Below are 15,006 nucleotides of genomic sequence, written 5' to 3' on the forward strand. Positions count from 1 at the left end.
GGTAGATTTTATTTTTTAAAAATGGGAATACTATCAGGATTACAATTTTTTTTTAAATTTCAAACTAAAAAAAATGTATCTTTTGACATAACACAATAGAGCTCTTGCCAGTCGTGACTCACAAGAGCAACCTCCTTTTGCATGCGCAAATAAATTTTGTGCAAAGTTAATTTGGTAGAAATGAACACAAATTATTCTCTGAAATGCTTTTGTTAGGGTGACCGCACGTCCTCTTTTTCCAGGACATGTCCTCTTTTTCAGACCTTAAAAAAGCGTCAGGACGGGATTTCTACATTTGAGAAAATGTCCGGCATTCGGCTTTAACTTCATTATAATGTGCTTATGGTCTAATATTGCATCATGTGTGCACATATTTGCATTGCTTTAACCTCTCTCTGAAATTCCCGCCTTCTCGCACACCAAGTGTTTGATTATAAAAGGCTTGCAGCAACTATTGGCTAAATTCCTGCCTCTCCACCATTAGCCTCCTCTCAGCGAACGCGTGAAGGTGAAGCGCTGTTGTGTACGGCGTCAAACAGTGGCTTGACAATAGCAGCAAAGGACAGCTGTCCTGAATCGAAATAATGCCAATGGCCATATAAGATCATTTTAAATTTCATGTTATCACGTTGCTTCGTATTACACGGTCATTCAAAAGTGTAAATGATGACCGAAGGTACACTCGTGGCATCTAATTACAAATGGTGTAATTATTTTATTCCATGGACATTCAAAAATGTAACACATGGGATTGAACCCAATTTTATATATATATATAGATTCTAATAGTGTGTCTTTTTCAGTGTATTAAAGTCTGCATTTATAGTAACAATTTTGAACTTTATTAAGCCACCCCTTGAGTGATATGGAACTGTCAAAGCCATAATTCCCAGACCCTGCTGATAGTGCTGTCATTTCTACCTCTCGGGGATATAACTGAAAATGAATACATTTAGATTGAACAGATTAACATGATGTGAATATGAGGTGCGCTATTCTTTTTTTGTATCGTTAGTGGTTTACTCCATTAGCCCAACCTAAACATCACCCTCCTTAGCGCGAAAATAAAACCATATTTCCAACAAAAAGTTTGTACAAACTGGCCCAAATTCACACACACAAAACCTTTTATTTATAGCGCCACCTCTCCATACAATCCACACAATCCACACAGAGTGCACACATCTCTGCAGGGCTCTCCAAAAAATCTAATAATTAAATAAAATATTCACTTGTACATTCAGTGTGAGTGTTTTTGTCATTCTTAAATGAAAATAATACTCGAATTATAATGAAATGCTGCTTGAAGGACTCTCATTTCGACTAGCACTGCATTCTATCGGTCTGTTAGTGTGTCCAGTGAATGTTCCTGATCGTTTCTGAAATATTATTAAATGGCTATTGTCAAATATAAACAACTGTTCCTTGATTTGGCTATTTTATCATTTAGGTATCTTACTCAGTCACATTAGATAGACAAGCTTTCCTGAAAGTTCCACAGGGCATCAGCTTGAGATGAATTATGAACACGAGTGAAGTAGCTGAGGTTGAGGAATTGTAGAAATTCTGTAGAAGACAGAGTTGAATAAATGTATGTTCTGCAATCTGAATGTATGTACTGGGACAAACTGGGACTAGAAAACAGATTTTATTGACCATATCTGTTAATATATTTGTAAATGCTATGCTGGATTTGTGGACACTTTTGAGACTGTTATTACTTTGGATTGCTAATCTCACACATGACAGACTAACAGACTAACAGACTACACACAGCTATAGTGGGTACATTTTGATTATTATTAATTAATGCAATGTAACCCTGACTTAAAAGATATTAATGCCGGTCTAAGCATTAATAATTGTAATTTAAATAATTCCAATTTAAATAATGGACTATAGAGTAATAGACTTATGGTTGTAATATATTATGCTCCATGAAATTTGGATCAGGTTTGTACATAAGCCATTGTTTCCATTTATTTCTGTATCATCATATTTACTAATTTACTAAGTGGAAGGTTTTAAACTGGCCAAGTCAATCACCAGACCTTAACCGATTTGAGCAGCATTTCACCTCCTGAAGAGGAGACTGAAGGGATAAACCCCCAAATCAAAAGGCAACTGAAAGAGTCTGTGGTAGAAGCCTGGAAAAGCATAAAAAAAGAAACCAACAATTTAGTGATGCCAATGAGTTGCAGTTATTGCAAGCAAGGGATATGCAAATAATATGAAGTGTTATTTATTTATTTACTTCAAGACTTATCTGTTCCCATACTTTTGCTCACCTAAACATAGGGTGGTCTAATACAAAAGGTTCTATGTTTTAAATTGTTTCGCAAATCTAGATTTAAATATCAGGAACGATCATGCAAGCTGAAATCCTCATCTCATATCTTTTGATCTCAAACACAAATGTCTTTGGTATGTAGCACAATTCAACAAATGAATTGGCCTTGCTGTTCCAATAGTTTCAAAAGGGACTGTATGTCTGAATAATGCCAAAGCACTTCAAAGTATTTTCACAGCTTATGGTTCAGTTCTTTTACATCAAGAGTCAAAACTTCTGATGTTCAGATTCTTGCATAGGATGCACAAGGCACCACAACCGATTTTTTGTTACTGCATAGTTGAAGGCAGATTATTGTGTGTTATTAGTATTAAAACAAATACATCTTTTTCAGTGTTCAAGACTACACCCCAAAAACCCTTGCATGGATGCTGTCAAAGCTAGAACACCTAAATGCTAGTACCAGAGGTGGGGTTTGATGAACTCTCACGCAACATTATTAACAAATGAATAGAAGTACCACTGTGCCATTTGTTTTGTTTCTCCCGTTTACAGCCTGGGGCACCACACAGACTGAAGTTCCTCCTCTGAACACACATTTTACTGACATCAGAGTTCCTAAACTCAAAAGAAATTATGCATCGCTCCTACATCCACTACAGGCAAACATCTTGGCACACTACATGCAGATCCTGGACGGTATTTGGGGTGCTATCATGCCAGGGGCGACATTGTGTATATAATGAAAAGCATGTGGTTTGTCTTGCGTTGCTGGCCTGCCTCATTATACTGCTTATTGGTTGCCACCTGTTGCTCCTCCCCAAACAGTTGTTTTTCTGGCAACAGACACTATAAATCCATATCATAGCTGTCAAAAACAAACAGTGGAAAAATAAAGGACATAAATAGATCCCTTCAAAAAATAAAGAAACTAATATTAATTTACTGTTCACGTATAACTATATGAGCTACTCTGTTTCGACATTTCTGTATATTTAGATGAACTTAACAATTAGAGCTCATTAAAATGTCACAAATATCACAAATAAAAATAATAAACCTGTTGTAAAAAGTTATGTACCAAATATGATAGTTGCAGGGCGCACACTGGCTTAGTGGTTAGCACGTTGGCCTCACACATCCAGGGTTGGGGGTTTGATTCCCGCCACTGCCCTGTGTGTGCGGACATTGCATGTTCTCCCCGTGCTGCGGAGGTTTTCTCTCCCGGTTTAATCTTCCTGTCCATGGTAGGCTGCATGGTGCACGGTAGGCTGATTGGCATGTCCAAACTGTCCATAGTGTGTGAATGTGTGTGAGATTGTGCCCTGCAATAGATTGGCACCCTGTCCAGGGTGACCCCGCCTTGTGCCCGATGCTCCCTGGGATATAGGCTCCAGGTTCCCCGCGGCCGTGTAGGATAAGCGGTATAGAAAATGGATGGATGATAGTTGCATCATTTAAAGAGCTCTGAGGCAGATGTCTTCGTTCTCAAGTACATGCTTGATGTATGCTTGGTGTCTAATTACACCGTTCTGTAATAAAATAAGGAAACTGGAAAAAAAAAACCTGATCATAATTGTGACTGTCGGAAAATTAAATGTTTTAAAAACATGACTTGCATGACTCATAAACAACAGCTTACATACGAGACTTTGTGCACCTTTTTTCTGCTGAACTAAACATTTCTGCTGAACATTTCTGCTGAACACGTCTACCAAACATGTCTGCTGAACATCACCTTTTTTCTTCTCTCCTTCCCTCCCTTTCCCAAATATTCCATTGAGAAGAAAAAACAAAAAAAACAAACAAACAAAAAAACAACAAATTGAGCAACACACAGCAGTAAACATTCACAGGTTTTTTTTCTTTTTATACTAACAAAGGAAAACAAAATGAAAAGTAACCCCTTCCCCGGCTAATCATGGCTACCCAATAACTATCGCTGGTTATATAGATATTGTAAGACCCAACAACAGGCACAAAAATTTATGTGGGAAGTGTCTGTAACTCCATAAAGTATACGATAAAGGGATGCCATTTATAAAAAAAAAAAACTTGTCCGTACAACCCTTCATCGTATACCTTATTTTCTCGAGTTTTAGAAAAAACATCACGTCCTTTAGCCACTGGGAGATAGATGGGTATTTAGCAGACTTCCAATGCAATAGTAGGGAACGTCTTACTATAAGGCAAGTGAAAGCAATAACATCCTTTTGTATCGAGCTCAATGGAACGGAGTCATCAGGAATCCCAAATACAGCAATCAATGGGCAAGGCTTTAAATCTACCCTAAGAATAGTGGACATGATGGTAAAAAAAAACCCCCAGAGCAAAAACCATGGCGATCAAGGCAGAAGAAAAACATTTGGCCAAGATGGCAGGGAGAGCCATGGCATTTATCACACTTGTCCTCTACCTCAGGATACATCACAGAAAGTCTCGACTTGGACAGATGGACTCCGTTTAAAACTTTGAACTGTATAAGTCCAAGATGAGCACAAAAAGTGGTAGACTGTACCCTCCCTATAGCACATTCCCAACAGTGCTCACTTATCTGTACTACTTTGTGCACCTTAATGTAAATGTAAAAAATAAATGCAATACAAAAAATATATAAAAACAAACAAATAAATAAAAAATAGGAAAAGAAATCATGTGGAGGGTCTTATGGTATTCTCCATTTGTGAATTCTTCTTAATATTATTATTATATAATTGGTAAATATTAATTGGAATTTTTCTTCCCAGATCTTGTGAGGCAATAATTAATATTAATGTGGTTTGACATAGAAACAGCACAGCAGTATTGTGTGGATCCTGAGTGGGGGCGGTCGTGGTAGATGGAGGTGAAAAGCCACAATAACGTGTGTACAAAAAAGTATACAGAGCTGTGAGGACTCACTGTGGTCAATAGGGGGCGATCAGGCTGCCAGCCGACTGCAGGCTGACGGGGTCGAGCGAGTGAACACACTCTTTCAGAGGGACGAGCCTTTAATGTGGCTGCGCCCACCTTCCACTCAGGAGACTCTCTAGAGAGAGAGAGAGAGAGAGAGAGAGAGAGAGAGAGAGAGAGAGAGAGAGAGAGAGAGAGAGAGAGACTACTTTATACGTGACGTGAGTAGATAATTAGGAGATGGAAGGCCCAGATATGTTCTAAAGCAGTACATTTTCTTTGAAGATTCTTGATACATTATTGATTATTTAAACTTGTGTATATGTTCAAATACTCAATATTTAAAAGTGAAGTTTTTTAAACTTTCCACATAATTCACTCATGGAAAAATAAACAAACTCGTGCAACATTTTTTTTTAGAGAAATATATGGATATCTTTCTTATAGGAATAACCAACTGAATCAAATTCAACCATATTTGTTGAGTAGTTTGCAGTAGTTCAATCTAGCGCTAATTACAATAAAAAGAAGGTGCTTAATAAGCCACGGTACTTTCAAAGACTGTTAAAAATATAAAGAGCAATAGCATCTTTTACTCACTCACCCTTTTCCAGCAATATTCAGTGTCATTTAATGAAACACAGAAATATTGGAAACTGCTAACGTTCCAAGAATGCAATGCGCCTATATGTGAATTACGTGATGACAAGTACGATGGTGGTGATGGTAGTACTGGCATGAAACTTGAAGCGTTGGAAGATGATCTTTTTGCGCAGAGAGTACAAACGAGAAGGTGAAAGAGCTGGACAGACTAAAGGACTAAAGCACTGCTGCACTGCTCTCTTTTGGTAGAGACTAAGCAAGGGCTTCACAAAGTGGAAACTGTTTGATTATAGAAATTTAAACCAAACGCGCCAGCTCAGAATCAAAGCATAAAAATAAATCTTTTGCACTTTTGAACTGAAGGGTATTATGATTTGAAATATTGACATGCAAAGCATTCAGGATGGATTTTTCCTTTTCTTTGGAGTGTTGTGCAATAACGTTTTTCACAATCACCAGCCAATGAGCAACATGATCTGACATAAACAGGAAATGCATGATCTTGACATGAAACGAAATGGTTAGCGTCAGTCTACCAATGTATTACGTATTATTTAAGCAAAATCTGTCAATATTATCGTCCAATTTCAATGTAAATAAATGAACAAAATCCAAAAGTAGTATGCTTTACAAACAGCTGGCAAGCAGTGGGGGTAGTCAGAGGCCACCAGATGACAACTGTGCAACCCTTAATGCACATGAGCCCTGAAGCAAATATAAGTTCCACACATTATTTCATTTACTTTCCTTCCTCTTCCTTAAAACAGAAACTGTTTCTCCCCTCAAACCATATTCCTATTCAACAACTTTTTACCTGACATGACAGCTGTTATTATGCAATTATGCTCATTCAGCATACACGTTTGGTAATTTTATATGCAAATACATAATTATAGTGCTACTGAAGCCTATCTGCTGTTCTGTCTGCATGTACAGCTTAAACTACAGATATTGTAGATTTTCCAAACACAGTATCAATCTTTCAATATATAACATCTAGCTGTTAATTTATTTTATCCGACAGCTATGTTGAAATCACAAATCTGACTTGCAGAAGGTGTTGATTAATTTCCAGTAACACGAATAGTTCCAGCCGCAAGCCAGATCACAAGTTTATACAGTATTAATGTGCTAATTCTAATACGTTATCATTTCTATAGTAACAGCTCATTCACAGGGATGCTACATAGAGTATAATGTAAGCCTACTTATAAACAAACAAACAAAAAAATGAGGTTGCTTTTAACAAGGTTGTATGGTTGACATAGTAAGGAGACCTTTTTTTTTTATTTTTTTTTTTTAAACATTTATGGAAGGAGTCTCCAGCATCAGCGCTTCGTAACAGTTAGTAGCTTTTCTGATAACAGCACACCTGGTTGTTTAATTCCCTGCTAATCTTTTTCCTATAAAAGTAAAATCCATCCAAATGAAACTTACTTTAAATTCAAATTAATTTAAATTCAATTAAACTGATTTTGATTCTGGAAGTTGAACATAAGCTGTGCCTTGCATGCATTATACACATTATATACATTATACCTGTTGTCTTCATAGTGAGTACTAATCTTTTTCCTCTGTGACGGCTGGGACCAACGTGATGTGAGCTCTGCCGAGAGACAAGACAACATTTAAAATACACATTACAACCATTATTTGCATACACCACCAATCTGATTAAAGATGATTTCCCAGAAGCGTACTTGATTTAATGAGGTTTCTAAAGTGAAAGCCAGTCATTTGCTAAGTTTTAAGCCTGTAGGTTATGTTTAATTGGTCTGGGAAAACTGGCACATGAACCTGCTTAAGGTAATTAGATTCCTTTATTTCTATATGACTTTTAAATGAGCAATTGGCAAATTGATACAGTATAGTATAGCACATTAAACGTTGCGTCTCAATCAGCTCCCTAGGTTGTGAAACATTATATAGTGTACACGAGTTCGCTTACTACACATTGGGACACTGATGGCTCAATTTCTGGTGACATGACTATGTACTCCTGTTGTAAAACGAGACAAGCAGGACCAATATCTTTCTCACATTTATATGTCATATAAATGTGTTAGATTAACCACACGGGTTTCTGTCATGGTACGTCAAGCAGGATTGTGGACTTTTAACAAATCATTAAACACTTAAAAGTCATTCGACTCAAACAAACCGTATATAGAATGTCAAATAGAGTTAGAAATCACTAACGTAAGTAATCATGTGAAAGCTACAACAAAGATAACAAGCTACTTACATTTGTAGATGGAAGTTGGCTGAGAGTTTGTCGTCCGTCTTTTTTTGCGGGGCATTGTGGGATTTTTTTAAGGAAATGGCACACTTCCTGATCAGTGCCTTGACTACTAAACTAGGGAGCTGATTGAGACGCACCCAAAGTCTTAATTTCTTGAAAGAAATGCTTTTACCAAAGACAGTAGTAGTGGACCGCTTTGATTTTGCTGGAAGCTCATCCAACCAGTATACGGAGCGCCTGCAAATACATGAGATCATTATAGACATACAAATCACCAGACACTTTAATAGAAACACCTGTACACCTGCTCATTCAAACAATTAGCCAATCAGCCAATCAGGTGGCAGCAGTACAATGCATAAATGAATGCAGATACAAATCGAGAGCTTCAGTTAATGTTCACATCAAACATTAGTATGGGGAAAAATGCGATCTCAGCGACTTTGACCGTGGCATGCTTGTTGGCGCTAGACAGGTTGGTTTGAGGATTTTAGAAACGGCTGATCTGGGATTTTAACACACAACAGTCTCTAGAGTTTACACAGAATGGTGACAAAAACAAAAAACAATTAGTGAGTGGTGGTTTCACAGGCAGAAATGCCTTGTAACTGAGAGAGGTATAGAGGGGAATGACCAGACTGTTTGAAGCGCTCAGTAACTCAAATAATCACTCTTTACAACCATGGTGAGCAGAAAAGCATCTCAAAACACACAACCACATCAGGTTCTAGTGCTGTCAGTCAACAAGAGGAATCTGAAGCTACAGTGGACACAGGCTCATCGAAACTGGACAGTTAATGATTGGATAAAGACCAGGTGATTAAAAAAAAACAATTACAGGCAGTCACTGAACTTCACACTACATCACAAACGACTTTAAGTATCATAAATTAACTCATAACATCTGTGCAAGTGATAAACAACCACACAAATCACCCTACATAAACTGGGTTTCTACTGATTACAGTAATCATATGAGTGTGACCAGGGCCAGAGCTACCTATAGGCAGAGTAAGTGATTGCCTAGGGCCTTGGGCTTGGAGGCGGGGCCTCCATAACCGTCAAATCACTATACTCTAGTCGGGCAGCCATTTTGCATTGGATATAGATAAATTGTCACTCACCTGTAGTGACACCAATTAATGAGGGTCCCACCCTCTGAATGTATGAAGAGATAGGGTACGTTGAACAAAATGCAAAAAAGCAACTTTTGTCAGTGACTTATGATGGCGCAGAAACCAACACATCTTCGGGGGCTGCTGAGCGAAAGGATAAACACGCACGCATAGAAAGAATGTGAGTATTCATCAATTATTTTGGAGTGAGTGATTGCAATGTATTCTATAAATAAACTGGGCCTTGTTCTGTCGATCAGTGTCATTTTGGGATAGATCATTTGCCAGTTTATTCTGAGTTCATAAGAGTGCGAGCGTCGCCGACATGTCGAGACTGTCCGACACATTGAGTTCAGGTGTACAATGACATTGCGACGAGAGCTGACTAGCAAAATACTAAAGTAAAAGTAAAGTAGTCTGTATTCAAAGTGAAAAAGCAAACACACTAGAGCATTAAAAAAGGTACCTCAACTGTCTGTATATCTTCTAAATTCTGCTGATGTTTCCATTACTGCTTTAACATAATACTTCATTAGTTTTCAAATCATAAAAAATTCTTGTTATATTTATTAAAAAATAAGCATACAATTTTATGAAGAAATGAACTATTCTTTCTGCTTAGTAGTTTGTCTCTTTCACTGCCATTAGCATTTGATTTGTGTATATAGTGCATCCATCCATCCATTTACTATACCGCTTATCCTACAGGGTCATGGGAAACCTGGAGCCCATTCCAGGGAGCATCGGGCACAAGGCAGGGTACACCCTGGACGGGGTTCCCATCCATCGCAGGGCACAATCACACCAATTCATACACTACAGACACTTTGGACATGCCAATCAGTCTACTATGCATGTTTTTAGACTGGAGGAAGAAACCGGAGGAAACCCCTGGAGAGAACTTGGAAACTCCGACACACAGGGCAGCGGCGGGAATCAAATCTCCAACCCTTTGGAGGTGTGAGGCGAATGTGTATATGGTGCATATTAAAGGTATTGCACAACATGACTACATAACATGACTATATATATATATATATATATATATATATATATATATATATATGTGTGTGTGTGTGTGTGTGTGTGTGTGTGTGTATATATATATATATATATATATATATACCCAGGAAAAAATTATAAAGGCGGTGATGTTCATTTACCAAAGTGGTGTGCAGGAAGTGTTCATCTGTAATTATTTGTTGGTAATGTTGTCTTGCATTTTTTCCCATTTTACTCTATAGAGTGGGCAAAACTGTTCATTATCCCAAATAGTGAGTGTGTTACTGTAAATAAGTTACTGAACAAATTACTGCAAAAAAAAAATATATATATCCTGGCTGCCTTAAAATTTTTAGTCAGTGTGACTTTATGTAAATATATATAAATATATATAAATAATCATAATAAACTGACTTAAAATAAAAGTTTAATCAAGTTTAGTTAACATTAATGGGAAGTAATGGTGGAAAAAACATGTTGTCATAGGAGGGGTGCGTAGGGCCTCCAACATAAATTTTGCCTAGGGCCTCCAAATGTTTAGAACCGGCCCTGAGTGTGACAGAAGGTATACACCAGTGCTGTTAGGCTGCTTTCACAGCTTTTTTCTTTCATCCACCAGCACACTATATATTGTACATGTAATCCTATGGCTTCTAAAAAGCACTGCCATCTGCAATTGTTTTGGGTCACAACTGAGCTTCCAAAATTGAAAAAGTTTTTCAGAAAAATGCATTTTTTAAAACCTTTAAAAAATAATAATAATAATAATAAAAAAAAACTTTACACAACCTTTTAACACTTTTCAAGTGAGACAAACCAACATTAAGGACAGAGACTTCTGTTAGACACTGTTAGTGAGTGAATATATGGATATTTATGACATATTGAAATATTTCATTGCCAATATTCCAATGTTGCAATGTAACTTAAAATAACCACATGGCTAATATACTCATGTCTTACAAGGAGCTCTGCCTCTGAAGTTACGGTGAAGGAAAACAAGCTCCTCCTCATAACCAGGGTTGTAGCAGCAAGTGTATAAGCACACTAAATCTCCTGTATTTATTCAGAATCCTACCTGTCAGGGAATTTAAGTAGGTTGGGATTAGGCCGGGCGAGACGCTCAATTCGTGATGCCATTGAACAGCCAGAGGTGTACTAAAAGACAGATGAAGTTCAAAAAGACATGCTATGTTAATGTGTATCTTTATAGCTGAGACTAATAAATCAAGCAGGAGAGAAAGTACCTTGTGGTTTTATTAAAGATGGATGATCTGATCAGGTGTAGGAGCATACGAGAGGACTGTTACAAACTACATGTACTCTCATTACAGCACTGGAGTTCATGATTCACCATAAAAAGGACTTTTATTTGTAAGTACAATTAAAACATAATGCACTCTAATCATAGTAAAAATGCACTGTAAGCTAATTAAAAGCCTTTATAATGTGCAGATTCTAAAGAATTACATTTCACACATTTTAATGAGTGATTCAAATTTAATGAATAGTTAATGAGTCATTTTCGTGATCCTTACTTTTACTTTCACTCTTACGCAAGTGAAGTATTACTACAGTAGGAGTACTACTCAAATAGGTGTCAGTGTGTTTTGAACTCTTTCCACCACTGGGAGTTTATCAGTTCATCAGTCTATCATCTATATCATCATCTATATCACTGTAACATTTATACATGTCTAATTCTAATGTTGTGGAAGGAACCTTAAACCTTCCTGCCACAATGTTTCTTGGGTAACTCTTGCTTGCATTATCTCAACTTATCTCAACACACAGTCATGTCCGTATCATGTACAGGTGCATCTCAAACAAATTAGAATATCATGGAAAAGTTTGTTTTTTTTTCCTTAATTTAATTCAAAAAGTTGAACTTTCATATATTCTAGATTCATTACACATAAAGTGAAATATTTCAAGATTTTTGTTTTTGTTTTAATCTTGATGATAACAGCTTACAGCTCATTGAAATTAAAAATCCTGTACCTCAAAATATTAGAAAAAAAGAATTTATAATACAGAAATGTCAACCTTCTGAAAAGTGTATATATATATATATATATATATATATATATATATATATATATATATATATATATATAAAACGTTTATATATATATATATATATATAAAACGTTTATATATATATATATATATATATATATATATATATATATATATATATATATATATATATATATATATATATATATATATATATATATATAAACGTTTTCCCTTCATATGTTCATAGCAGATACCTTCAGGATTTTTGAAATGTATTATGTACTGTGCTATTTGGGTTTGTTGCAAGAAAGCTTAGACGATGGAATTTCAAAAATTATCCCCATATATTTAAATATAACACGCAACCATTGTAATATACAACTTACCACAAACCGAAAGGAATATTCTAAGAACGACTAAATTTGAGGTCTTCATACCAGAATCACATCAATTAACTAATCAAACTAATTAAATGTGCTCATTAACTGTTCAATTGTTATTGAGCAATAATGGGATACCAGTTATGACCAGCAGGTGGTAGTAAAACGCAACCTAGAAAAATAATCCTTCACTCAGGTTTCCTTTCATAGTGGCTTTTCACATACACAATGAGATGAAACCCTATACTTTAACTGTTGTTGGGTTTTTTGTTTTTAAATTTAAATTTTTTAAAATTAAATTCATTCATATAATATATCATTAGTAGCAGATAAACTACAGCAGGCCTGGCCCTGGACTAACACAGACATAATGGAGTCAAATAAATCATCTAACTAAACCAAGTGTAACGATAGCTCGAATTAAACCTGTGAAGTTCTGCCGATGTTTACAAATAAACGTAATGTTTAATTCCCTTTCTGTTACCTCTCTTTTCTTTCCAGACTTTAAAGCAGAAGTTTCTGTATGGCCTACCTGGCAGTGGATAGTTTGTCTTTCGCCAAAACTAACGGTCGGTATCCGGGTTGCTATGGTAACAAAGTGACGTGCATTGGTGAAGCTTCCGTTTCAGGTTGATTAACGATCATAAACCGTTACCAACCTGTGATGATTTAAGGAAAAGATTTTTCTTTTGCAGCTCTGGACCTCTTTCAGGGCCCAAACAAACAAACAAACAAACAAATAAATAGCAGCACACATTATAACACAAAGAAACTGCAGGCAAATCCACATCATCATTTTATTTATTGGAGCCATGGGATTTTCATTCCTATAAACCTGTTATAGTGTGGTTATTGCAATTATATTCAAGCTGTCTATGAATAGAAGAAATTGTGTGACTGGCATAATTTGAAACCTAATACAGGTGACTGGTCAAAAGAATAAGAACTAGCTGGAGTTGTTGACAGTAATCTCTAATGTAACCACACTGTTGAATAAGAATAAAAATAAGTGGGCGGGGAGGGGTGTGAGGCACAGTGGATCTGCCCTGTGAGCCAGCATGATCTCCCCTTGCCTTGGGGGCTTCCTCTGGGCACTCAAGCTTCCTCCCCCAGTCCAAAGAAGTAGACTGATTGGCATTTCCAAATTGTCCATGGTTTTAGGCAAGCTCAGCACACACAGGGTGGAGGTAGGAATCGAACCCCCAACCCTGTGCCCTCCTCTATATATATATATATATATATATATATATATATATATATATATATATATATATATATATATATATATATATATATATATAGAGAGAGAGAGAGAGAGAGAGAGAGAGAGAGAGAGAGAGAGAGAGAGAGAGAGAGAGAGAGATGGTTTTTGAGTATTTCAGTAACTGCTGATATCCTGGGGTTTTCATGCACAACAGTCTCTAGAGTCTGTGAGATTGTGCCCTGCGATGGATTGGCACCCTGTCCAGGGTGTACCCTGCCTTGTGCCCGATGCACCCTGGGATAGGCTCCAGGTTCCCCGTGACCCTGAATAGGAGTAAGCGGTAGAAGATGGATGGATGGACAGTCACTAGCATTTATACAGAATGGAGTGAAAACAAAAAATATCCCATGGGCAGAAAGGCCTTGTTGATAAGAGAGATCAGAAGAGAATGGCGAGACTGTTTTTTGCTGACAGGAAGGCGACAGTCATTTAAATAACCACTCTTTACAACCATGGTAAGCAGAAAAGCATCTCAGAACAGTTAAAAACAGGAATTTGAAGCACAGGTGAGAAAAGCCTCACTAGAACTGAACCGCGAAAGACTGGAAAAAACACTAGGCAAACGTTTCATCATTCTGATGTTTGATGTGAACATTAACTGAAGCTCTTGACCTGTATCTGCATGATTTTATGCATTGTGCTGCCACATGATTGTCTGATTGGATGATTGCATGAATGAACAGGAGTATAGGTGTTCCTATTAAAGTGTATAGTGAATGCAGATCTGATTTCTTATGGTTGCTTTCTAATATAAATGCTTTTATTTCTTTCACTGGAAGGACTACATTAACACAACACTCATTATATGATTGTATAAACACTGTCCAATCCTCCTAGAAAACGTCAGCACTGCTAAACTTGACACAGGTGTACTGTGTGGGAAGAACTCAGAAACAAAGCTTTTGGATAATTAATCAAATAATTTGAATATTCAGACTTAAGAGGGCTTTGAATGGTAACACCTTAAAAGTCAATATCACATGTACAGTTGTAAGTTATAATACATAATTAATTTTAATTCAGTTTCCCTATTATTCGTGTAGGACTGGACTGGATTAGATGCGACATGACATGTTTCCATAGTAACCATAGCCACTTCCATGGCTATTTTGGAGTTTTCTGTGACCCGTCACTGATGAAATGTTCCTGCTCTTTTTGCTTCAGTGCTCTCTACATTTCACACCTGCTCTTCCACA

At 36.7% G+C, this 15,006-nt stretch overlaps 1 protein-coding gene across 2 annotated transcripts in view; it reads right to left on the reverse strand.

The window, feature by feature from the left end:
* Positions 1-13,126, reverse strand: part of theg (theg spermatid protein) — a 15,909-nt gene extending 2,783 nt beyond the window's left edge. Inside the window, exons 1-5 of one of the 2 annotated variants that reach the window (XM_017495090.3) lie at positions 13,079-13,126; positions 11,223-11,302; positions 8,200-8,264; positions 7,325-7,391; positions 5,192-5,318 (exon numbers count right to left, since the gene is read on the reverse strand). In XM_017495090.3, coding sequence (XP_017350579.1) covers positions 5,192-5,318; positions 7,325-7,391; positions 8,200-8,264; positions 11,223-11,284 — 321 coding nt within the window. In that variant the 5' untranslated portion in view covers positions 11,285-11,302; positions 13,079-13,126. The other variant, XM_017495091.1, reaches the window with a different exon arrangement.
* Positions 13,127-15,006: the final 1,880 nt, after the last annotated feature.

Source organism: Ictalurus punctatus, chromosome 20 (genome assembly GCF_001660625.3).
Source record: "Ictalurus punctatus breed USDA103 chromosome 20, Coco_2.0, whole genome shotgun sequence".
Classification (NCBI taxonomy): Eukaryota; Metazoa; Chordata; class Actinopteri; order Siluriformes; family Ictaluridae; genus Ictalurus; species Ictalurus punctatus.